The 24,856-nt window shown below is 39.5% G+C and overlaps 1 protein-coding gene across 1 annotated transcript in view; it reads right to left on the bottom strand.

Annotated features, from left to right (window-relative positions):
- Positions 1 to 6,659: 6,659 nt before the first annotated feature.
- The window catches only part of SLC16A10 (solute carrier family 16 member 10), a 135,931-nt gene continuing 117,734 nt past the window's right edge, over positions 6,660 to 24,856 (bottom strand). The window contains exons 4-6 of the mRNA XM_029224274.1: positions 20,500 to 20,643; positions 9,991 to 10,219; positions 6,660 to 7,674 (exon numbers count right to left, since the gene is read on the bottom strand). Coding sequence (XP_029080107.1) covers positions 7,442 to 7,674; positions 9,991 to 10,219; positions 20,500 to 20,643 — 606 coding nt within the window. The 3' untranslated portion in view covers positions 6,660 to 7,441. The remainder of the gene's footprint in view (positions 7,675 to 9,990; positions 10,220 to 20,499; positions 20,644 to 24,856) is intronic.

Raw genomic sequence — 24,856 nt, 5'->3', positions numbered from 1 at the left:
TAGGAGAACAAAATGCAAATTTATCAAGCATTGGGCAATGCCTTTATAATCTTACATTTCTCAAACCACAATATTTTAACAATTACATGAGAAGTTATTACTAAAGGGATATTTCATCTCTAGTGTAGTTTTTTTTAAAATTTTTATTGGAGTATAGTTGATTTACGATGTTGTGTTAGTTTCTGCTGTACAGCAAAGTGAATCAGCTATACGTATACATATATCCACTCTTTTTTTTTAGACTCTTTTCCCATATAGGTCATTACAGAGTATTGAGTTCCCTGTGCTGTACAGTAGGTCCTTATTAGTTATCTATTTTATATATAGTGTGATATGTCAATCCCAATCTCCCAATTTATCTTCCCCCTGTAACTTCAGATTAACAAGCCCCTGTTCTCCCTTCCACATACAACTAATTTTAACAGTAGAATGGAATTATCATTAGTTAACAGAGAATCCAGCACGCTCCAGTAGATTCTAAATGTCTGGTTTTCCTAATTAGGAAAATGATAGTGTGTATTATTTTCCTAATGTATATTTTTAAAATCTTCACAAAATAGAGTTAAGGCAAAGTCTATAAAGACAGCAAGGTTAAATAAAAACCTGTGGTCCCCACTTCCTGTGAATACTACTTACAGGTACATTAGGATTCAGAGACCCACGTGGAATTTGGGGTAGAGTTTTAGGTGCGTGTCACACAGTCAGCCACGACCATGATGCTGAGAGCCCTTGATAATCATAGGTCTGAGATTTGCTGACACTGACCCAGACACAGTCCTTTCTAATTTCTTTATGTTAAATCTGAAAGATAAACAGTGATACTTTGTGTCATTTTTTTAAAAAAGTAACTCATTGTCCAAGTTTTAAGATTGATGACTCCCAAAACTCTAATCTTAGCCTGAAAAATAGCTTAAAATATCTACTTAAACAAGCTCAATAGAAAGCTATTTTGTATATATAGCTATATGTATAATAAAATATACATAACATTTTTTTCACATACCCTCCGAGTCACAGAATACTTTGAATAGCTAACTATGCTAGAAACATTGACCCGGGATTTTTCTTTAAAGGCATTATGTTGGGGGGCTGTGTTCATCATTAAGTTTTCATTTGGTGATCATTTTTTGACTTTCATACTGAACGCCTTCTGTGTTAACAAAAATTGCATACCTCTAAGTAGATTTTGAACTCAGTAATTGTTTTATAGGAGGTTTTTCTCCTCAGACATATATACAAAATGCAACATGCATAATACTGCTAGATCTACACATTTCTTATTGACATATATATTTAAAAAGAAAAAAATAATTTTGCAAGGAACATGAAATTTAGCACCAATCTTGATCTGATCTTTCTCTGGTAGGAAAAAAAGGCACCAAATACAGTCAGTTCATAGCCTCAGGTCAAAATACAGCACTCTTGATAACAAACCCTGGGTCCCTGAAATAATATTCCAATATAGGCTAAATTACAAAAGATATGTTGACCCATTACTGTCTAGCATTTTAGAACATACTATAGAAGATTACATTTGGTGAAGATAACAGTAGAAAAGGTTTATGTGTTTACACACGTATTTAACAAATGGACTCTTCTAATAACTGACAGATACTGAAAAGTATTATCTGATGAAGAATAAAAATCATTTATCAGAGGCTCCAAAATAGTGTCACAGATCTGATTTGATTTCTAAATGTTGTTTTATATTGATAGTGATATCACATACATGCTTAGCGACATTCAACTCCAAAATACTCTTCTTACAGCACCCATATAGAAAGGCTAGAAACATCTTTAGATTGGGAACTTGTGGGTTAACTCCTACACTATTGCCACACTCAACGGTAGCATTTTCGATAACTCCAGCAGGACAAAAATTCATTGCCACGGTCCCTGTTCCACTAGGAAAGGGGTGCCTCTTACAGGAGTTGTTTAACATGTAAGCTGTAAGGTTAAGGCACAAGCATACAATCTTTTGTCAGTGATCATCCATCTTCCTGCCAAAGAAAACACAGATGAAAACGACCTCATCGTCAAGCTGCCAGTGTAATTTGAAAAGCCACTGGTGAAGCATATTAGTAAGTGTTCATTATTGTATATAGATTATAAATTTCTTCACTTTTTTCCTTTTTCAGACTATCCACAGGCCACAATAGTTAATACTCCATTTTTGTTCCTTTTAAATCCATTTATCAGAGAAAAACACTTAAATTTTATCGATATTTCGACCCCCTTAACAACTTGTATTCCCTTGCCTTTTAATCCCAGAATCACCATTAACTCACTGACAAAGCAAGAATTAAGCTGGATTTTTAGTCAGACACTGAAAGCTGAGGTAGGTGGACTGCCATGATCAAGTGAGTGTCATGAGCACTTCGAAAGGTTTTATTTCATTCCCACTGTCTTTCCAACATACTAATAAAAGATTGAAATCTTGTTTCATAAGTGAGGTAGCCTCCTATTTTATATCTGTCAAAAAAAACAGTACCATGGAGAATTTCCTTGAATGTATAGAGGCCAAGATGATTGTTTACTTTAAAAAAATTAATAATTTTTTTTTTTGGCCGTGCCAGGCATGCATGTGCAATCTTAGTTTCCTGACCAGGGATCGAACCCACGCCCCCTGCATTGGTGTGCAGAGTCTTAACCACCGGACCGCCAGGGAAGTCCCCCAAAATTAATTTTTAAAAGGACAAGCTAAATAGACTACTATGTCCCAAATATCAAGGCTTGGGTGCTTCAAAGATGTGACAGTGAACTGTTTCATGGGTCATAAGGAGTTATCTGATAAAATCCGTATTTATCAGGAATTATGATTCTAAGTTATGTGCAGGTTTCATATTTAGCTATGGGCATTTGGCCCTTTATTCTTGAAAATTGTAGCCTATCACTTGTAGTATATTTATAAAACAAAGCATTAGTCTCTGCCAACAAATAAAGTGATAAAATATGGCTGCGGCTATCCCATTACAGTGAACCTGGGAGCTGTGTGTGCCTGTTCTCCACCTTATTTATTCTTTGCTCCTTCTTTGCCAGCTACAATGAAGTTTTCAGTTAGAAATTTCCCACAGAGTTTTAAATACTTATATAAATTATTCACATATTTAAAAACTACGGACTTAATTAGCTTATACTTTTCACTTGTATCTCTAGACTCTGGGAAGTTACTCTTAATACCATTCACCATAAAGTGTAACCCAGCCTAAGGCAGGTTCATTAGGAACTGCATCCCAGAGGCCCACTACATTCTAAGGCATCCTCCATGATGTGCTTTCAGGACTATGATTTAGCAAAACTTTAATGGAATATGAAAATCAAAGTTAAAAAGTGAGCTCTCTGAAAATATTTATATTAAGAACGTGACAGTCTTTTCTCTCAAAGTATTTACCTTAAACATTTAAAGTTTTATATGTTAGCACAAAAGATGACAATTATATGAAACTTATTACTCCTCCCAGTTTTAATCATGTAATTAAAATTTTTTTCGGTGTATCATTAGAACTCTTAAGTTGAAAGCTAAGAGCAAGCCATTCTCCAGGTTACACAAAATTGGATGGAGTTCCATCCTCTGAAATCAGAGGGACTGGTAAGCAGTGCAGCTAAGCAACCAGTAGCACTAAGCAAGGATATTAATGGACTTTTCAGCAGGTTTTTGAAGGATGTGGGGAAGTAAAGGGAAAAATGATAAAGATAATATAAAAAGAGGCATACTAAAGGGTCTGAAAATTTACCATCACCAGGAAGTCCTCAGAGGCACCCATGCTATAGGTTGCCTACCTCAAATCTCATACCACGTTTTCTGTTCAGTCTTATTTAACATCAAGAGTTATCTGGACATGGGACAGCTTACAAATAACAATAGCACAAATTAGAATGTTCTTAAGTGCAGTTAAAAGGAGTATAATTACCGGAAGTAAACATGTTTACTTTACAACCAAGTGTACATTGACTTTAAAAGTGGGAAGTTGAAGCTAATAGAATTATTTTTTTTTCCATACTTGGGCAGAGCCCATGGGTCTGCAAACATGTATAAACAGATAATGCATGATCATGAAATGCAAATGAAGTCCTGTTTCTATTTATGAATAGAATTTGAAGCTTAATGCAAGCACTATGCAGTTTTCAGTGTAAATTACACATCTTGTAGTAGGGCTATAGACGAAGCATTACAACCATGATCAAAGAGATTTATAAGTTTTGAATATAGTATCAATAATCTGGGTGGTTTATTATTACTTAAATGGATGCATCCCAGCAATGTCTACTGCAATAAAATTTAACCAGAATGTTTCTGTAAGATCCTTGGGCATCTGTTACAATACCCAATCCAGCCTTTCTGTAAAGTTGCTCCTCTTCTTATGCTATTGTTGGCCTCAAATGCCAGAACCTTTTGAGTTCGCTTAGTCCTATCAGAATTAGGAGGATGACATGAGAAAGTAGAGTTTCTATTCCTTTTTGGGGGTGGGGAGTGGGCAAGGAATAGCAACTTTATTCAGCAAGCCAGCCGAACAAGAAGACGGTGGACTCGTGTCCCAAGAACCATTGCGCCTGAGTTAGAATTCAGGCTTCTTTTATACTAAAAGGGGAGGGAGTAAAGTCAAACACTTCCTGGTTCTGTTCAGCCTCCGGAGGGGATGTGTTAATTTCTTCCTCCCTGCAGTCATTCACAGGTGGGCCTGGTCAGGATGTTTCCTGTGAGCTAAACAAAGGTATTTTATTTTTATTTTTTTTACAAAAAACTTTTATTGTATTTACAAAAAACTTTTATTGTATTATAACGTTGTGTGAATTTCTGCTGTACAGCAAAGTGACAGTTTGTATCTATTCTTTTAAACAAGTGTCTTGGATTGAACAAAAAAAAATGTAGGCCCATCAGGTCACTTTACTGCAATAGTAACACTCTGTTCAGAAATTAGAGAGGATTTACTTTGAAAGATTAAAGTAATATTTCTTGGTCTAAAACAAATCTTTGTGAATATTAATATTTTTTATTTTCTTAGTATATATTTTAGATGTTTATAACTATTTGTACCAAACATATTACTAAATATGCATTTTATGGAATTTAGCATCTTACCTTTCATACTTTTTAACTTTATATTATTATAGCACAGAACTCCCCATAAGAGTCTATGTTAGTGGAGCCTTTTCAGTGTTGTAGATCCTGTTTGATTCATTCCATTAGACTGAAAACTAACATATGTATAATATTATACACAAACACAATATTCTGAGATCTAAGTTTTATTATAAATACTTGTCATGTTGCTCTTTTATCATGGAAAATAAGCAAGATCAAGTCTTTGAGTTTCAGATTATTACTTTTCTTCCCCTAAAATCAGCAACATTTTGAAAGGAAAAACATTTTGGAGGTCTTTACAAAATAAATTTTCTATTTTAGATCTAGTCTTTCTGTAAAATTGGGAGGTAGTCAGGAGTTTGTGCTGAAACTGTAGGAAAAATAAAAATAATGGCAGGTTCAATGATTGTACTTAGTTGTATGGTTTTGCTAATTTCAAAAGCACTGATAATAATGAGGAAATAATGTTTTATATAACTGGGCATGAATAAATGAAGAAACTAATAATGTATTACATTATCATTTCTAAGTCATTTTGTAAAAGCTTAAATAAAATAAGAACATCAAAGGGCAGCATGGTCAAACTATAGATTTTTTTTTTTAATGCAACAGAACCTTCCAAAAAACAAATTATCTAAGTCCCCTGAATATGAAATGTGGAAGAATTGGAAGTAGTAAGTTGCAGAGTGTCTCCAAGATCAAAATTATTTAAAGTTCTGTTAGAAATAAATTCCGTATTTAGTATTTACACTTTGAACCTTCAAGGTTGCAGATGAGAAAGCTGATACTAAAAGGAAAAGTTATTGGGTTTTCTAGATGTTTAATTAACAGCCTCATTTTGCTCCTCCCCCTGCCTGCCCTCCTTTCCCATCAACAATTGCAAATCCATATGCTTTCCAGGCATCTCCATCCTCAGCTAGAGACAGGAATGGAAGGACTTTGCCTTTCACAAACGATCGAAGCTGAAAAGAGAAGTAGGGAGATAATAGGTTTCATTTCTCTCAGCACAGAGACTTTAGAAACAGGTGAATCCTGGAGGTGCTTTATAAAAACAGCATTTTCCCAGGTGAACAAGCTACATTTGAGGAAGATCTAAAATACATATGTATTTAGGATTTAAATATGCTTTGCACATTATTAACTTAAAGACCTAAATAACAAAGAAAAATGTACTAAAATATAATTTCAGGAATGAGGGACGTGTTCTGATGTTTTTTAGATGAATATGGGTCATGTCATGACTTCGGTTTTAATTTTAAGTCTTTAAAACTCAAATAGCCTTCTTATATTTGTCTGTGTATAAAAATATTTTTTAAAATACAGGCAATGTTAAAGGGGAACACAATAGGATAAGTACATATGAACGCAAATTTTTGTCAGAAAGTTTTACCGATTTGAGCAATTCTTTCTATCAGAAATAGATATTTTCTTCACAAAGATGTTTTTTTCCCATTTGTGCCTAAAACTGCAACTTGATAACATGCACTAGGACCTGATATTTAAACAAAGTCTTACTGAGCAACAAATCAGAAGTCAGAAAAATTCTAAGTTAAAATGCCAGAATATCTTTCAATTCTTCTGTTTTACTTTATTGTTACAATTTAAACAAATTCAGAAATCTGGGGTGTTTCTGGCTACTTGAGTAAAACACACTGCAAATCCAAAGGGGAAAAATGTAAATGGAAGAAATGTCTGATTTCTGAACTGTTCTGCCCTTATGAACATGATCCTGTTCATCTCACACCTTGATTCTGAACACCTTGTCAGTACCTGCTCCAAGAAGGTCCCTTGACACTGGAGCAAGTCAGAATAACTTACTTTCAAAGCTTATTTAAGAGCAGGTGAGCAATTTTAACATAGACTTGAGATTTAAGTAGATCTGATATTATCTAGAATCCAGGCTTAAATTTTGTTTCCAAATAGCAGAAGAAATTAAAACAAAGATACCAAAACTAAAAACGCCAAGTGAGACAACAAACAATATTTCCGGTCCTAACCAAACTGCAACCCTTTCAATACAGCTTGAGGTATTTTTAAATATTTGTATAAGCTAAATAGCGCTCACAGTTTCTGAAGTTACTTTTTACTGAGATAGCTTCATATTCTCATAATATTTGACTTTCAGACAGGTTTTCTTGTACATGAAATTGAGTCTGAGTCTCCGGCCTCAGACTCATGGAAATATTGGACAGCTTTCAGTGGCAGAAAATGATTCTTGTAGTAATAAGGTTCTATTTCCCAATTATTGTGCTATTCCTAGGATGTGATTAAAAAAATAAGAAATTTGCAATTCATATAAAAGGAAAACTTGCTTAAACTTCTAAAAGCAAGTCCAGTCTGGTGGAGGTATGTAAGACATTAAATAACAGAGTCAGATTCCTTCTTAAAGATTCCAGATGAGCTTGACAACAGAGAGTTCTGGTTCTCCAACATTTTCTCCATCTTTTCTCCTCCAGTGGTTTTATTGATCTCTCTTTGCTTCTTACTATGGATCCATGGGATAAAACAAAGGACAGCACCTCCAATAAGGGGAGGGATTCCAGCGAGGTAGAATGCCACATCATAGGAGCCCAGCTTGTCACGGAGTAACCCTGGGAAGGGAAAAAACTGTCACCAAGAGAGAACAAGTATGGCTCTTGGGGTCTCAGATTAGTCACTCTGGTGGCCTACTGCCAACCTAGTATCTTCATCTCAGCAGAATAGTTCAAACATCTCAGATATCAGACATTTTTAAGGAAATGGGTCTGAAATATAAACCTTTTCTAATATGAAGAAGAAAAAGATCTCATTTCTTTAATCTTGTTGCAAGTCTGTGACAGGCCTTTGAGTTTTCCTACCAAGATATTACACAGAAAAAATATTTTCAACCAAGCTTTGGCTTTCTCAAAACCCTTCAGAGGCCATTTGGGATATTCTGACACATGGTGTAAAGGTCCTGTTTTAGCTGAAGGTGGACGGACCGTCAAGCTGAAACTTCTCTCATACACACAGACCTCAAAATGTCTACGTTTTAAACCTTTCTTGGGCCTGTTTATGAAATAACATGAAACTACTTAAAAGTATAATCCAAAATCATGAAAAATTATAAATCTAAGAGTCAGGATGAAAAAACTAGGTGGTTAAATACATTTTGGAAAGAAACTAAGGTTTGTCAGCACATGGGAGGAAAATATGAGAATATATGTGTGGTGCTCTAATAGATCCTAGGGCTCTGCTTCTAAAAACTGTCAGAATACTCCTTATTTCTAATTTCTCTAACCAAATCCAGATTTAAAAAGTTATCTTAGTGTTTTAAACTTTTACTATATAACCTAAGTTATCTGAAATGTTCTAGGAACACACTGTACTGAATATCTGACTCTGCTAAGTAAACAGCTGAGGATTTGTTCAGGTAAGTACCAACATCAAAAAAAAAAAAAGGAAAAAGGTGTATGGTCATTCCAAATAGAAACCTAAAATATACAACATATCTAAATATATGCTTTTCCTATCCCCTGAATCAGAACATTCCACATATAACTGAACCTTTCATCCTTATGAACATAAATTAACATGTTTGGTTGTAATACTATGATCCCTCAGAACCTCCTGCTGTTCTTCTGCCTGCTTTGAAAGTTTCCTGTTAACGCCTTCATTCTTGATCTGTTATAGTCACTTCTAGTAGCAAACACCGTTTCTACGAAAGTGCTGCTTGTAATTTGCTGTGGACTTGGAAACCCTAACAAACTAAGCTTGTAAGATGTAAAAATAGTGTATTACCTGGGGGAGAGGGAAAGGACTGGAGGGTTTTCCCTAAAAAGAGACTGTGATCTTAAGAACTTATCTTTTATTTGGTCTGCTCAGTAGTGGTTCTGCTTGCTTGATACATGACTAGATTCCCAACTGGCAAATTTGCTGATATGTGTGGTTCTGAATATGAGAATGAATTGAACTGAACTTTCACTGAGCCACTCAGATACCAGACATAGATGACAGTACATACATTTAAATTTTATAATAATTTTATCAAATCTTATAATAATTTACAGTGGCACCCAACTAATACTGAACGTGAAACATCTTTATACTATCATTCAGAAGATTTCTAAAGGTGAAATTCACATAACATAAAATTAACCATTTTAATGGCATTTAGTATACTAACAATGTTGTACAACCACCACCTCTCTCTAGTTCCAAAATATTTTCATCACACCAAAAGAAAACTCCACACCCATTATGCAGTTACTCCCTAATCTCCCTTCCCTCCATCCTCTGGCAACCACCAATCTGTTCTCTGTCTCTATGGATTTACCTATTCTGGATATTTCACAGAAACAGAATCATATAATATGGGACCTTTTGTATTTGGCTTCTTTCACTTAGCACATGTTTGAGGTTCATCTGCCTGGTAGCATGTATCAGTACAGCACTTCATTCCTTTTTATGGCTGAATAATACTCCGCTGTATGGATATACCACATTTTGTTTATCCATTCATCTGTTGACGGACATTTGGGTTGTTTCTACTAACTGTTAATTTTCATTAACTACTTCTCAGGGGGCTATGACCTCTTACACAAAGCATACATATTTAGAAATCTTTCAGAATCTTCACCTCTTCCTAAAAAGAAATCACACTGCTATTCCTCCAAAACACATACTAAGTGAAATATAGGAACTCTGAAAGCTCAAAGTCCAGAACCTAACTGCTACACATTTCACTGAGAGTTTTAGATATCAGTAAGAATAAGAGGACTCATTGGCAAATTTTTCCAACATGCCATCTACAGATGGTCTTATTAAAAATGTTATAGATAAGGCACATACAAAGCAAGACACCAGAAACCAATAAATCATAATATATTTAACATATAAGTGAGACTTAGGACCTACAGTAGAAAATGCTATGAATTAATATAATTTACCTGCAATGGGTGGGCCCACAGTCATGGGTATAGACATGAATCCGAGTAGAAATCCAATTGCTTGTGAGACATCCTGGGCACCAACTAACTCAAAGGCAATGGGGGCCATAATGGAAATGAAGCATCCATCGAAGAGACCCATGATGAGACAGACAGCAATGAGGGCCCCAAAGAGGCTGCACAGGGGAATCATCATGGACATCAGACCAATGAAGAAAAAGGACAGGACCTAGGACAGACACCACAATGTCAACTCTGCTCTCGGGAAAAGTGAACATCACTATTACTGAGCAACAGGCTTAGGACTTTCAAGTGGTTACTGGTCAGTCACCTCCTCAGCCCAGTTTGCCTTGATTTTATATACATAATCAACTCCCATAATCATCTCCCCCAAATTCCCCCAGCTTTCTCAATATTTCCATTAAGGGACAAGAAGAAAGTAAGGATTTTTTTTTAATAAATTTATTTTTATTTATTTTATTTTTGGCTGCATTGGGTCTTCACTGCTGCACGGGCTTTCTCTAGTTGCAGCGAGCGGGGGCTTCTCTTCATTGCGGAGCGTGGGCTTCTCATGCAGTGGCTTCTTTTGTTGCAGAGCATGGGCTCTAGGCACGTGGGCTTCAGTAGTTGTGGCATGCAGGCTCAGTAGTTGTGGCACACGGGCTCAGCTGCTCCATGGCATGTGGGATCTTCCCAGACCAGGGCTCAAACCCGTGTCCCCTGCATTGGCAGGCGGATTCTTAACCACTGCACCACCAGGGAAGCCCAAAAGTAAGGATTTTTATATACTTACTTTTCTTTCCAGGCTGAAAGCTCTTTGAGATCAGAATCTGTACAAAAGTCATCTTTGAACTACATGTTATAAGGTTTAAGGATCTTGTACCTGGGCACTGCTCAATACATATTTGTTCTTTGAATATCAGCTCAAATTCACTCATCAAACATGATTTAAAAATATTACCCTCGAAATTATATGCACTTTACTGGTATTCGTCCTCTGCATAATGAAAATATGCCAGCCAGATCCGTCCTTCACATCACAGAGCTTCCAGTTTGGAGAATACAGAGATGTAAGTTTTAGATATTTAAATAATCAATTTAGAATATAGTGCCTGCTAATATTCCAGACATGGTGAGCATAGGTAGATCAAGGGAGAGAGATTAAAATAAGTAACTATGATTTGATATTCTATAAATGTGTACTGAATTTTGATTATTCAAATTCCAATTAAATTTTGACCGTCAGAGGAAATATATGATGCATAACATGCAGTGAAAACAGTGAACACGTTCTGCTATAACATCCTAAGAACTAATTTATATAATCCAGTTTTGTTTACAGTGTAAATCAATGACTATTATTGCCAAAGAATATTCTCAAACATTGTCTTTTGATGCTAAGTCATAGACAGGCCCTATTTAAGCACCCCAGAGTTAAGGCTGAGAAATATTTTGCACCACAGAACACTTTCATTTTAGCGTTAGAGTAATTAATAGAATCAAACACTTGATTTTCCCTGCCATTTGGTAGCTGCTGTGCTATGTTCTGTGTACGGTGCTACGTGAATAACACCTGGTTCCTACCCTTGGGTTGTGGGGAGGTGACCATGTAAATAAATAAATGCACATGAAGTGTTCTAGATGTTGCTGCTGTTGTATATTCAAAGTATGGTGGGTACAAAAAAAGGAAGGAGTGGCCCATTCAATAGCTTTTTTAGGCAAAGAACTAATTAAAATTGGATCATTCACTCATTAGTGGAAGAAATGTTTTAAAAAGAATCAGCTTTTTAAAAAAGTATTCATATAATAGCAACTATTATTTATTTAATGTTTATGAAATGCCAGGCGTTTTTCTAAGGACTTTAGATCGTGATTCTCATAACAGTTTTATGAGATGGGTACTAATGTTTTCCCCGTTTTACAGATGAAGAGAATGATGCTGGGAGGTTTAGTAACCCTGGATGGAGCCAGCCTGGAACCCATGGTCTGCCTGGGCAGTAGGTAGCAGGGAACGGTGGAACAATTTCTAGAGGGTACCCTCCGATGACAGTGGGGCTGGGGAGGAAGGGAGAGGCCACATAAAGCAGCCATCTGGATCACCGTCTTCATCTGCTCTGTTTTTCCCAGGACCCACTAGGCACATCTATGGCATACCAAGCTTGATTGCATGCCTCAGGGCAGCCCCTCACAACCTTAGTGCACATCAAGATCACCTGAGGAACAGGGATCTGGGAACGGTGATTTTCACAAGCTCCCCAGGTAACTTTGACACAAGTTGTCCACTGACCCCACAATAAGAAACACACTGTTGAAAAAGGTTTTAAACTCCAAGTTGGTTGCTTTTTGACAGCAACATATTATATAGCTGAATCAATTTTTCTTCTTCATTATTAAAATATAGCTTTATGGTAGAATTATAATTAGTTTAAGACTCTGAGTTGGCTATTTGAAAAATAAGTCTGGCACTTCACATTTTCTAAAGAACATAATCTCCCATTCTGATTTTCTATGTTCCACTTAAACAACTTTTTCTCCAATCCAATTTCCCTCAAAGCGTAAGCATAATTTCTTAGTGGTGGGTAATTACTGGGTTTGCAGCCTATAGATTTTAAAGAACTTATAAGGCTCAGAGGGACAGACCGGGTTCTAGCTCTCTGTGACCTTGATAAAAAGACTCCCTGATGCTGCCCATCTACACAAAAAGAGATTTAAAGCTAAATCAGAATGTAGAAAGTGGGTTGAAACTAGCAAGTAAGTAAAGATTTGAGTTATTTTTATTGAAAAACTAATAAAGACAAATCCTAATATTATTAATTAGATACATTTTTACTCTATCTACAAACACAAAAGAAGATAAATACTTGACTCTTAGAAAGGTATCTATCATTACAAATTCCAGAGAACCTGGAGTAAAATGTTAGGACATCACGGGGCCAGATGGAATGGGTTTAACTGGTAAAGCCACATACCAAATATTCCCAACCACACAACTGTAATTCTACTAGGTGAGCTTTCAGTGTGCTTCCTATTCTTTTACTGTTTTGTTCAGAACAAATCTCTTCCAAGGTAAGACAACCAGAGTGACTCTTGAAAGCTTAGCCCAAAGTCATTTTTGCTCAATAAACAAATGTTTTCTTGGACCAATTTATGTAACATGAGACCGAGGCACTTACGTTAGTTATCCTGATCTTTCTATCCATTTTTGGCCCCTTCAACTTTTTGTTCTTTGGTCAGTTTTGTAAGAAATCATATAAGAGGGGCTTCCCTGGTGGCGCAGTGGTTAAGAATCCGCCTGCCATTGCAGGGGACACGGGTTCAAGCCCTGGTCCGAGAACATCCCACATGCCGCGGAGCAACTAAGCCCGTGTGCCACAACTACCAAGCCTGCACTCCACAGCCCATGAGCCACACCTACTGAGCGCAAGTGCCACAACTACTGCAGCCCACCCACCTAGAGGCCGTGCTCTGCAACAAGAGAAGACACCGCAATGAGAAGCCTGCGCACTGCAACAAAGAGTAGCCCCCACTCGCCGCAACTAGAGAAAGCCTGTGGGCAGCAACGAAGACCCAACACAGCCAAAAATTAATTAATTAATTAATTATTTTAAAAAAGGATTGCTAGTGTATAGATACACAATGGATTTTGTAAAAAAAGAAATCATATACGAGTTTCAAATTTATTATTATATATTTTGAGCATATTACTTCTTAACACTTTACCTGACTGCAATTTCTCCTTTTCTCAATTCAAATTATGTTAATTTATATTCTTTTTCAAATATTTAAAACTGTTAAATTTTAATAACAATTGTTAAATAAAAATTATTAGTTGTTATTTAAAAGTAAAATGTCTTGGTTTTTCTTTAAGAATTGAATTTATAGAAATTTACACATTTATTCTTTAGCATTTCTCAGAAAATACCTAGCTACTTCTGCCTTATTTGTAGCTATAGTAGTGAGAAACACTGCTCTTTCTCAGCAGATGTAACTACCCCAAATGTAGCTAAATTAGGAGGTAAGCAGGCCAAGCTGGTGAGGACATACATATTCCCCACATGCGGGGACATCTGAGCCACAAGCAGCACAGGCCAAGGTTTATTTAACACACTGCGTGTAGGAGGTTCATCACTTCCCCAAACATCTACTGATCTGTAGATACTAGGCCCCAGTTTGAAAGGTGAATACATTTAGTGTTACATACAATCTTTTTTTCCGCCCCAAACGCAGTAGCTCTGGTTAGATTTAAATAAGAGATTCAGAGGTTCCTAATCCTCCTATAGGCTCTGGCACTGACATTTAATAAGGCATTGACTGTTGAGATGTCTTCCTTGCTTTTGTTTCTTAAAACCATACAAGGAAATATCTCCTGTCATAATTTAACAGGCTCTAGAAGAATAACCCCCGCTTAAGTTAGTTTATGTACCTAAGAACAAACAAACAAAAAAAATGGGGGTTTTTTTTTGCTATTACCGTTCCCATTTCTGTCACAAAGAGAGCATTTTTAGAGAACTGTCAGGGGAAGTTTTGCTCAGGAATCTAAGTATATGACTGAAGAGGAAAAATGAGCTGCACCTGAATAGCAGAAGGCACTTTCGGAGGCGGGCACACAATTGGCCACAGTTAGAATCAAGGGTTGCTCCTATAAATTTATTCACTATAAAGTTTCCAGACTTTCAGAGCCTCTGGCTAGGAACCCAGTAGTTGGCAGCAGAGATCTGCAGGTCCATCACACTAAAGGGAAGTGTTTAGGGCACAGCCAAGTGGCTGGCTTCTTCTAAAGCACACAGTTCTCTGGAAGTGCTTCACAGGGAGTCTGTTCAACTTTCCCCACGGCACGTGAGTACCACCATTTCTGCCTGGAGGGGGAACTGGCCCCAGTGCCACAGCCCAGGCAAGAACAGAGAATCTCAGGCCGGGGAACTACTAAATATTTTGATACCATTTGGGAAATAGTTTATGTTTGGTAAAGCATGTACCTTTATCCCAATGTATCTTCAGGAAAACATAAAATGCTAAAAGGGAACAAAAAGCAACAACAACAGCAACAACAAAAAAAAGAAAACTGGACAACACTGATCAGTTCATTCTACTTCAACCAGAAGAGGAAGCTTACACAGGAAGTTGGATCCAAAAGTGATTAATTTTTCTAAATTACAAAAAAAGTTTCTGAATTTCAAAAGTAACTCATGAATACATTCTTGAAAAATTTCAAACCTTAGAAAAATATATAAAGTAATATATGAAACTCTCCCTTCAAGCCCCTCCCACCCTCAACCCATTCCCACTTTCCTCGTCAAGAATAACCGCTCAACAATTTGGTGAGCCTCCTAGACCTTTTCTGTGTACACACATGTTGTTTGGGTTTGTCTGCTTTACATACATGGATATGACGTCCACACTTCAGTATGTCCATGGCACAGAGAAATCTGACACGATGGGAAAGTGATCTAAACCCAAAGTTTTTGATTCTGTCATTAGAGTTACAACTTCCAAACCTTTGAAAAACATTTTCACACTTTTACAACAGTTACATATTAAACACACAAATCTGCAGGAATTTAATGGTGACTAGAAAAACAGGTCTGTGAAGTTAAGAAAGATGGCTGAGAAGATACCAGGACATAGCCTTTCCTCTCCCAATAAAGTACTCCAGGAACCCTTGCAAAGATTTTCTTTAACCATCATTATTCATCATTAATGCAGTTTGGTCACCTCTTTGCTCGGCATTTAGAATAATTGTTAGGCTGAAAATACCTGGAACCCAGGACCCTGATGGAAGTTTAAATTCAGAACTCTTAAGCAGAAGTGTAAGATATATTCCTAAACTCTGTTACCTATAAGCAAAGATCCCCAAATCAGAATAACCAAGGTCTCCTTCTTGATACCTGTTCCAAACCAGGATCTGCCTCAGTATTTAATAGAATACTAAAACAATAAAAGCAAGGATCTATTAATGATCCACTCTGGGCTGGCACTTTAAATAAGCTGTCACCGGGACTTCCCTGGTGGCACAGTGGTTAAGAATCTGCCTGCCAGCACAGGGGATACGGGTTCGAGCCCTGGTCCGGGAAGATCCCACATGCCGTGGAGCAACTAAGCCTGTGCGCCACAACTACCGAGCCTGCGCTCTAGAGCCCGTGAGCCACACCTACTGAGCCCGTGAGCCACACTTACTGAGCCCGCAAGCCACAACTACTGAAGCCCGTGTGCCTAGAGCCCGTGCTCCGCAACAAGAGAAGCCACCGCAATGAGAAGCCTGCGCACCACAATGAAGAGTAGCCCCCACTCGCCGCAACTAGAGAAAGCCTGTGTATAGCAACGAAGACCCAACAGCCAAAAATAAATAAAATAAAATGAATAAATTTATATAACTAAATAAATAAGCAAGCAAGCTGTCACCATGAGTCCTCACACAGCCCTCTGCCGGATCTAGAGACAAGTCATATCACATTCCAGAGCCTGTGCTTTTCTACTCTGCGGCCTCCCAAACCCAAGATGACTGTGCCCCAAAAGTAGAACATGTGGGAGGCTGTGAAGTGTGTTCTGGGCCCGGAGGCTACTCGAAACCCGTGTGATGGGGACAGAGAGGGAGGGGAACTGCCGTGGCCCCACCAGGCTGAGCTGTAACAGACGAAAGCAAGGAGCAGGCACGTCTGAGAAAACACAGCACCAACAAAAGGCAGGAAAGGAAGATAAGCAGCAGAAGCCTTCCAACCCTTAAAGGCCGCCAAAGGGCGGACAGCCAGGCAGGGAGACAGGGAGAGAAGGAAGAATAAGCAAACAGGCAGAGCTGGAGTTGGTCACAGCAGAGAGGAAAGAGCCAAGAATCAAAACCCACACTGAATGTTTGGGAGTTGGGGCAGGGAAGCCAGGAAAAAGGAGGGACAGGGCGGGGTGGTGAGCCCAGCCGCCTGTGTGGGGTAGGCCTGCGTTGGCCCCTGTGCTGTCAGTGGCTCCCAGCAGCACAGGACACACCGAAGGCCGCCTTTCTCCTCCACGGGCCTCCTCGGGCTGGACTGCAGTCATCTCGCCTGTGACTCAGCCCGCACTACCAGGTGCTACACACACTGCACATTTGGATGAAAAAAATCAGATGCGACCTAAAAGAAGCCAGGCTGTGACTAACCTTTCATCCAAAACGAAATTACTGATTCTTAACGCACTGCCGTGTAACTGCAGACCAAACATGGGACAAACTAGGAAAGGCTATATTTTCTTTCATAAATCACATGAAATACTAATGTACGTGCCCCCAGTATGTTGTAAGTGACCCGACTGCCCTACCTGTAGGGGGAAACTTTCTAAAGTTATAGTTGTTCCGGCGTAAAGTGCGGATGTATAAAACATACCATGACTTCATCCATCACAGCACCTTAGTCTGGGCCCCAATCGCCTCGACCCGGGACACTGTATTGGCCTCCTAACTGGTCTCCCTCCCTCCAGCACTCCTGCTTCCCTCCCAGTAATACAGCCTCCAAACACAGAGCGACCACAGCGACTAAAATGTAAAATCACGTCATTCCCCAACAAAGACCTACTATGCTTCAAGTAAAATGTCTGCATCAGGGATTTCAAGGCCCTGTTTAATCTGGGCCCTCCTCTTCCCAACCTCTTCCCAGGCCACTCTCCCTGTCTTCTTGAGTTCCCATTCACTCCCAGCTTTCTCCTGCCTCAAGTCTTGCTCCAGGAACTCAGGGACCACGTCTGTCTTGTTTGTATCACCCCCTACCAGGGTCTGGGCTGGTGCTTGGGGCACAATGGGCACTCCTCTTTTATTTTAATAAATGAAAGGAAGCCAAAAGTCTGTAATACAACCAATTTCCATTAGAGGGCTCCCTTGACACTTGAGAACAAGACAATGTTCTGCTAAGTGTTCGACAGGGATATCCGCAGTTGGGTATTAATAAAAGGGGGAATGATCCTAACACAGTGAATATTTTAAAAAGTAGCACTCTACTAGCTGTCTGCACTTCCTTCTAGCCGTGTGACCAGACTCCTTCCTGCAGCTCTCTGCCTGGCCCTATACACAAACACCCACAGTGAGGAAGCTTCTCTGTTCTTCCGTGTTGGCATCCATAAGCGGAAACAGCGACAGTACCTTCCTCGTAGGGCTGGGCAAGGAGGAAAGAAGATAATGTACGTACAGCATTCAGTTCATCGTCTGGCACACGGAAGTGCTCAGTAAATGGGGATGGCTATTATTTCAAATCAATTAAAGGCAATTTATCTGTAATAAATGTCTTTTCCAACCATGTCCTTCGCCCAAGTTCTACCTTTCCTTCAAGGCCCTGCTCAGATACTGCCCCTTATCTCTACAGTGAACGGACGTGCTCAATCCCCAGTCCCAAGCCCCCATTTTGTCTCTCCTTTACCGTCCTTCCACAGCCAAGCCCTTGACAAGGTTGCCTGTATTTCCATTTAATCAGCTGATCATGATCAGTCTTTTGCACCTGCCACTCCACTGAAACTCCCCTCTGTTGCTAAATCCAGTGAAAACCTATTAGTCTTTAACGTGCCTGCCCTCTCACTAGTTACTGACACTGCTGACCACTCCTGCCCCTGGAAACACTATGTGCCTCGCTTTTTTCCTACCAGGCTGGCCACTCCCTTTCAGTGTCCCCTGCACACGCTCTACTCACCTCATACAAGCCCACGAATGCCGAAGTCCCACAGGTCTCTTAGCCACGCTCTCCCACGAGCTCCAAACTCAACTTGGCTTTCCCACAAGCGCTACAAACTTAACATGGCAAAAACAAACTCATCATTTTACTCTGTTCTACTGAATTACTGATCTTGATAAAACAGCAAAACCTTCCACTGTTACCTGAGCCACAAATCTCAGACCCAGCTTAGGCGGCTCCACTGAATTCTCATTTCCTGTATCCCTGTTTTACTCCCTGTTTGATCCCAACATCTCTGCCCTGGTTCCTCCTGCCCAGACTATTTCAATATTCTCCAACTAGTCCCTGTGCCTCCGCTTTTTTAAAAAAAATAATAACAATAGCTTTATTGAAATATAAATTCACATACCAAAGAATTCACCCACCCATTTAAAGTGCACAATTCACCACGGGTTTTAGTTTAACAAGATTGTACAACCATCACTACTGCCTAGTTTTAGGATATTTACAACACCCCAAAAGAAACCCCATACCCAGGAGCAGTCACTCCCCATACCCTCCTTCCCCCAGCCACTAGCAACCACTAGGCTGCACTCTCTGTCTCAGGATCCGCCTATTCTGGACACTTCATATAAAGGGAACCACATGATATGTGGCCTTTTGTGACTGTATGAACTCTTGCCCTTCCTCCTCTGTAGGAATAACAGGTGGAATGTAGGTGGAAAACCCTTCACAGTCACTAGGTTAAGCTTTATAAAATACAACTCATGTCGGGCTTCCCTGGTGGCGCAGTGGTTGAGAGTCCGCCTGCCGATGCAGGGGACACGGGTTCGTGCCCCGGTCTGGGAAGATCCCGCATGCCGCAGAGCGGCTGGGCCCGGGAGCCATGGCCACTAAGCCTGAGCGTCTGGAGCCTGTGCTCCGCAACGGGAGAGGCCACAACAGTGAGAGGCCCGTGTACCACCAAAAACAAAAAATACAACTCATGTCATGTCACTCCCTTGCTTAAAATCCTTAATGGCTCCTGGTAGATTTCAGGATAGAGTTCGGCCTCTTCTGTGCTCATAAAGGCCGTTCCCAACTTGACTCCTGCCTATCCCTCAGCCAATCAATCTACTATTCTCTCTTTAGTCCATTCAAACATCGTTTCCCAGACCTAACATCTCTTTGCCCATGTGGCTTCCTCTGCTTGCAACAAACACCCTTTTCTGTCTTCCTTATCTATTTAACTATTACTCACCTCTTAACACTCCACCAACCCAGGAAGCCTGCTCAAACCTCCTCTAGTGATTTAGATGCTTTGTGCCTATGTTTCTATGGCACCCATCTAGCATCCCATTATTCCACTGTGCTGCAGCACTGCTTTATCTTTCTTCCCAGGAGACCATTAACTACTGAGCACACAGACCATATTTCATCTGTACCGTTTAGCACAGTGTCTGGCACGGAGGAGTCACTTAAATACTTGTCAAATAAGTGTCGACGTGATCTTGGAATAGCACACCCCACAATACCCAGGAGGCGATCTGCAGTAAAGAAACTCAGAAGACACGCACACCCCTGAATTTCACAGGGTATTGCAAAAGGCACGTGACTATGAGAACTATGCCAAAAATAAATCATTCTTAGAAAAAACAATGGGCAAACAGCATTTTGGTTTGGTGGAGTTTCATGACAAGACAAAGATTGTTGTTTGTTCGCCAATTTCTCATGTTGAAAGCCCAAAACTCATAACTGATTTTGCCCTTGAAAAACTGCTTGTAAAAGTTAGGTTCTAGAAAATATTTCTCATTTTTACAGAAGAATTTAAGCAAATAAGTACATATAATGAGCCATTAGGTGGTAAGGATAAATTTGCTAGAGGAAAAAAGGCTTATTAAGAAAGTACCTGTAGATAAACTTTCTTCACACCAGGCACATAATCTGCGATCCGGCCGAAGAGCAGCCGTCCAACTCCTGAAGTGATGCCGATGCACATGAGAACCACCTCTTTATTTTTCTCATCTTGAAACCTTTCATTCACATGTTTCATCTGTAGACCAAAGAGAAAGAAGCCACACTGAATATGGTAGGAAAACTGGACAAGTTTTGAAGCTTTGTACAAATGCCTTTGTGTCTCTACCATGTTACGGACTCTCATCCCCTTCCAAATTCAAATATTTATAAAATTTGTTCTGTAAAAAAAATTTATAAAATTTTTCATGAGAACACATGAAGAAAAGCTAACATGGTTTAGCTTGTTTATAAATAAGAATATTTATAAGAGGGTTTAAAAAAATTTTTAATAAAAAGTAACCAGCACACCCTTTATCAGTTACCACTGGGCCATGAGCTAAAGGAAGAGACCTTTGAACACACCGTGCCACCTTGTCCTCACAAGGTCACCCGAGGATCCAGCCATCATCTGCTCCCCTGAAAGGTAGTTTAAGGCTCAATTCTGGAGTTTCATCTCTTCTAGGAGGACCTGAACCAAACTGAAATAAGTTATACTGGAGCTTACAGGATAAAAGCATAAGGTTCTCCGCCTGAGGATTTGCCTATTTGTGTGGCATTAGAACAGATAAAAATAGAGTCAGTTTAACAGAAAGAAGAAAGGCCTGGAGAGAGAATGTTTGCATTTAAGTCCTGGTTCCATTCCTTGCTAGCCTTGTGACCTTGGGTAAGTTGTTAATCTCTAGGGCCTCAGTCTCCTTGTCTGTAAATTGGAGACAGCAACAATACTTCAAGAGGGTGTTTGTGAGGATTAAGTTATCTCTGTAAAGAACTTAGTGCCTGACACACAGTTAATAGTGATATTAATTTTAGCCTTTTTTTTTTTAAAGGACCTTTTCCCTCAATTTACAGTCTACTTCGAATAGTGACTGCAAATCTACAACCCAACAATGTTTTAAAAGGAGTGTGACTAGCAGGTGTTATAATGGGTGACAAAACCTGCGGCTCAGCACCCACTGTCTAACACAAGCTTTGCTCCCATGGCCGCTAAGTTCCGCGCTTCCCACCTCTTGCTCAGCGCTTCCACTTTCTCAGTGATCACCTATCAGTGCTCACAGCAAGGAGAAAAAGCATGTCTGTACTCCCACTGCTTTCTCTGAAATCACTGAGCTATTATAACAAACAGTTGTTTCAAACAGACTCACTGTCCCCTACACCAAACGCTGGCCTGAATTCTGAAAGCCTGCAAAGCAAATTTGCCGGAAAGCGCAATGGCCCAGCTGGTACCCTGCCGCACTCACCCCCTCACAGCCTGCCTCCCTCCGTTTCAGTTACCACCACTACTGCTGGCCCAGCTACCCAGGTTTAGAAACTGGACAACCATCCCAGATTATCCCCTCCCTCCCTTCAGATCCAGCAGTCACCACCCAGTTCTGATGATTTTACCTCCTAAATCTCTCAGACACTCTTCCTTTGGTCCATGTCCCCCCCAGTGTTTGAGTCTGGGTTATCACTCCTCACCTGGACCCCTACAACAGCCTTTAACGTGCTTCATGCTACAGCTCGCAACTCCTGAATCTCTAACCTGCATTCTCTGAGACCACCTGATTAAGTTCAAAATTAAAAATAACACTGCTCTGCTATGACCCTACAGCCTTCAGGGTAAAGCTCAAACTCCTGGTTTGACCGATAAAGCCTCCCTACTTTGCTGCCAAGCCTCACCATGTCAGCACTGTGCTGTCCAGTACAGTAGATGCTAGCCACGTGTGGGCTATCCAGTACTTGAAATGTGGTTAGTTTGAACTGAGATTTGCTTTAAGTGTAAAACGCAAAAAAAAATTTTAGAAAACTTAGTGGAAAAAAAAAACACAAAAAATATCTCAATAATTTTAAAATACTGATTCCATGTTAGAATAATATTTTGGCTATATTGGCTAAATAAAATATATTATGAAACTAATTTCATTTTTTTTTAACTTTTAAAAATGTGGTTACTAGAAAATTTAAAATTACATATGTGGCTTGCATTATATTTCTACTGAACAGTGCTGGTCTAAGAAATTCACTTATGGTCACAAAGATAAAACAGCTATTGATAAAAGTGACCTCAAACTGGCTAATTCCTCCAAGTCCTTATCAGAGATGGATTCCAGCTCAATTCTGAAGAAAATGAATAACCTGATCTAAGGCAGGGGAGATAATAATTATGTGTATTCATCGGCTTTATTTGGAATTTGAATCCAGACTCTGATTATTAATCCACTTTAGGAAACACCCAAAGGATCTAGAATAACTTTTTAAGACATTCTTTAGTATTCAAATAAGACTGAATATGCTAGTCATTCTTTTGATGAAACTAAGAACACCTGCCTGCCAAATTGCTATTATCCTTTATTAGTCGTTTATTTTTTCCCCCTGCTCTACACTTTGTAATCCTTAAAAGAAATAATGAGGTGAAATGTTTTGGGTCTCTTGAAATAAGGTAAATTTGGTAAATTCAAATTACACTTAAGTGGAAACTTACTTCTTCAGCTATAAGGGGCATTATTTCATTGAATTTTATTATTGTTGTCATTGTTGAAGTAAAGCAAGAACTACAGCTTCTAATACCTCCTTCCCCACCCTCAGCCAAAATTTGCAAAATAAAGTTGAGGTTTATTTTGTTTTTGTTTTTTGGATTTTTGTCAGGAAGTAAGGGAATCCGGGTGATTGCAGAATGGAATCGGGGGATGCTGCATCTCTGGATCTTAGAGAGCCTTTCTTGGTGAGGGAGCAGTACCCAGGAAAGCTGGCGTGTTCTACTTGCAGCCTAGGCCTCCCATGACTGCCACCAACTATTCTACGAATCCCTGCCCATCTTTCTATCCTCTGGAGACTGGCACACATTTTAGTTTAGCAGAATGCATGAACACTGGGCAAAACTGATTACTTCCCATAAAGAGTCACATGGAAAGGGACATGAAAATGTTCAACAGATGTTTCCGTATTTAACCTAACTTATTTAAACCGATGCAAAGCTTATATTAGAAGCCACTATCTACACAGGGGATAACGCCATTTTGTACGGCAGTGGTTTAAAGTGGACTTTATCCAAATGTGCAAGTGCCTTTAGGGAATTAGTCTTTTGTTTCTATTCTAAACATGTGTTTACTCCAGGGCTGCACACCTTTCAGGGATTACCAGAGCCTTGCTGACTGACAGCTTGAACGCTGCCTGTTCCTGAAACATTTTCCATCATTCAAACAACTTTCGCTAATCACAGAAGCCATTTTTGGATTGTGTGAAACCCTATTTATTGTTTTGTTATCCAAAAATAACCAAGAACTTAAATCCCATAATATCTGCTCATTCTTTATCCACGGGTGAAAGACACACTAGCTCACAGTTTACCCCCTTTCCTCCTAACCATCCCCACTTCAAGTAAATGGTGATTCAGCCTCTCTCTATAGATGACATGTTTCTGACCAGCCAAATGAAGGGAGAAGTTCCTCCCCCCTCACTAGAGCCCAGAGGCAGAGCCGTTTTTGAGAGGTCGAGGGCAGCAGCCTAAGAAAGTGACCCTCCTGCTGGATCGGCCTAGCCCTGGCTTCTCCCCTCTCTACCTCTTCCCTACAGAGAGCCTCAGTACCAGACATTTGGAGACATCAGATAGTGTTCTTCCACTGAGATCCCAGACTGAGTCCTCTGGCTGTCAGAGAGTCAACCATGAAGGAAGCTCAGTTTGGGGTGGCCATAGTACAAAACCAGGTCCAATACAGCTGACGTAAGTGCATTAGAAACTCAAGCTTCTCCCTGACAAATGGTTTCACGACAGAAGATGGCCCAACAGAAGGGCATCCCAACTCACTTTACGGAAGCCCCTGAAATCCAGTGATGCTACGCATCTGCAAAACAAGGAGGTCACTGGTCCAAAAGGTCCAATAATTAGGGAATTCCCTGGCGGTCCAGTGGTTAGGACTCGGCACTTTCACTGCCGAGGGCCCGGGTTCAATCCCTGGTCAGGGAACTAAGATCCCACAAGCCACACGGTGCAGCCAAAAAAAAAAAAAGTCTAATAATTACTTATAGTTCTGTTTTCTAAGATTGTGTTATTTGGCCATGCCATGATGGTCATTAGCCTTACTGTCCTTCCACACACACAACTTTTTAAGGGGATGGGTGGTTTTTGTTTAATATCTTTTATGTAACTTATTACATAAAAACATGATAAAACTTTGGTATATACAATTTAAACTATACATCTTTGGGGGTGTATAGTAGTTAAGAAAGAAGGGAGGGCTTCTCTGGTGGCGCAGTGGTTGACAGTCCGCCTG

This window comes from Monodon monoceros, unplaced genomic scaffold (assembly GCF_005190385.1).
Source record: "Monodon monoceros isolate NGI ecotype Baffin Bay Population unplaced genomic scaffold, NGI_Narwhal_1 Super_Scaffold_15, whole genome shotgun sequence".
Taxonomy (NCBI): Eukaryota; Metazoa; Chordata; class Mammalia; order Artiodactyla; family Monodontidae; genus Monodon; species Monodon monoceros.
This window is presented reverse-complemented; position numbering and strand designations above follow the sequence as displayed.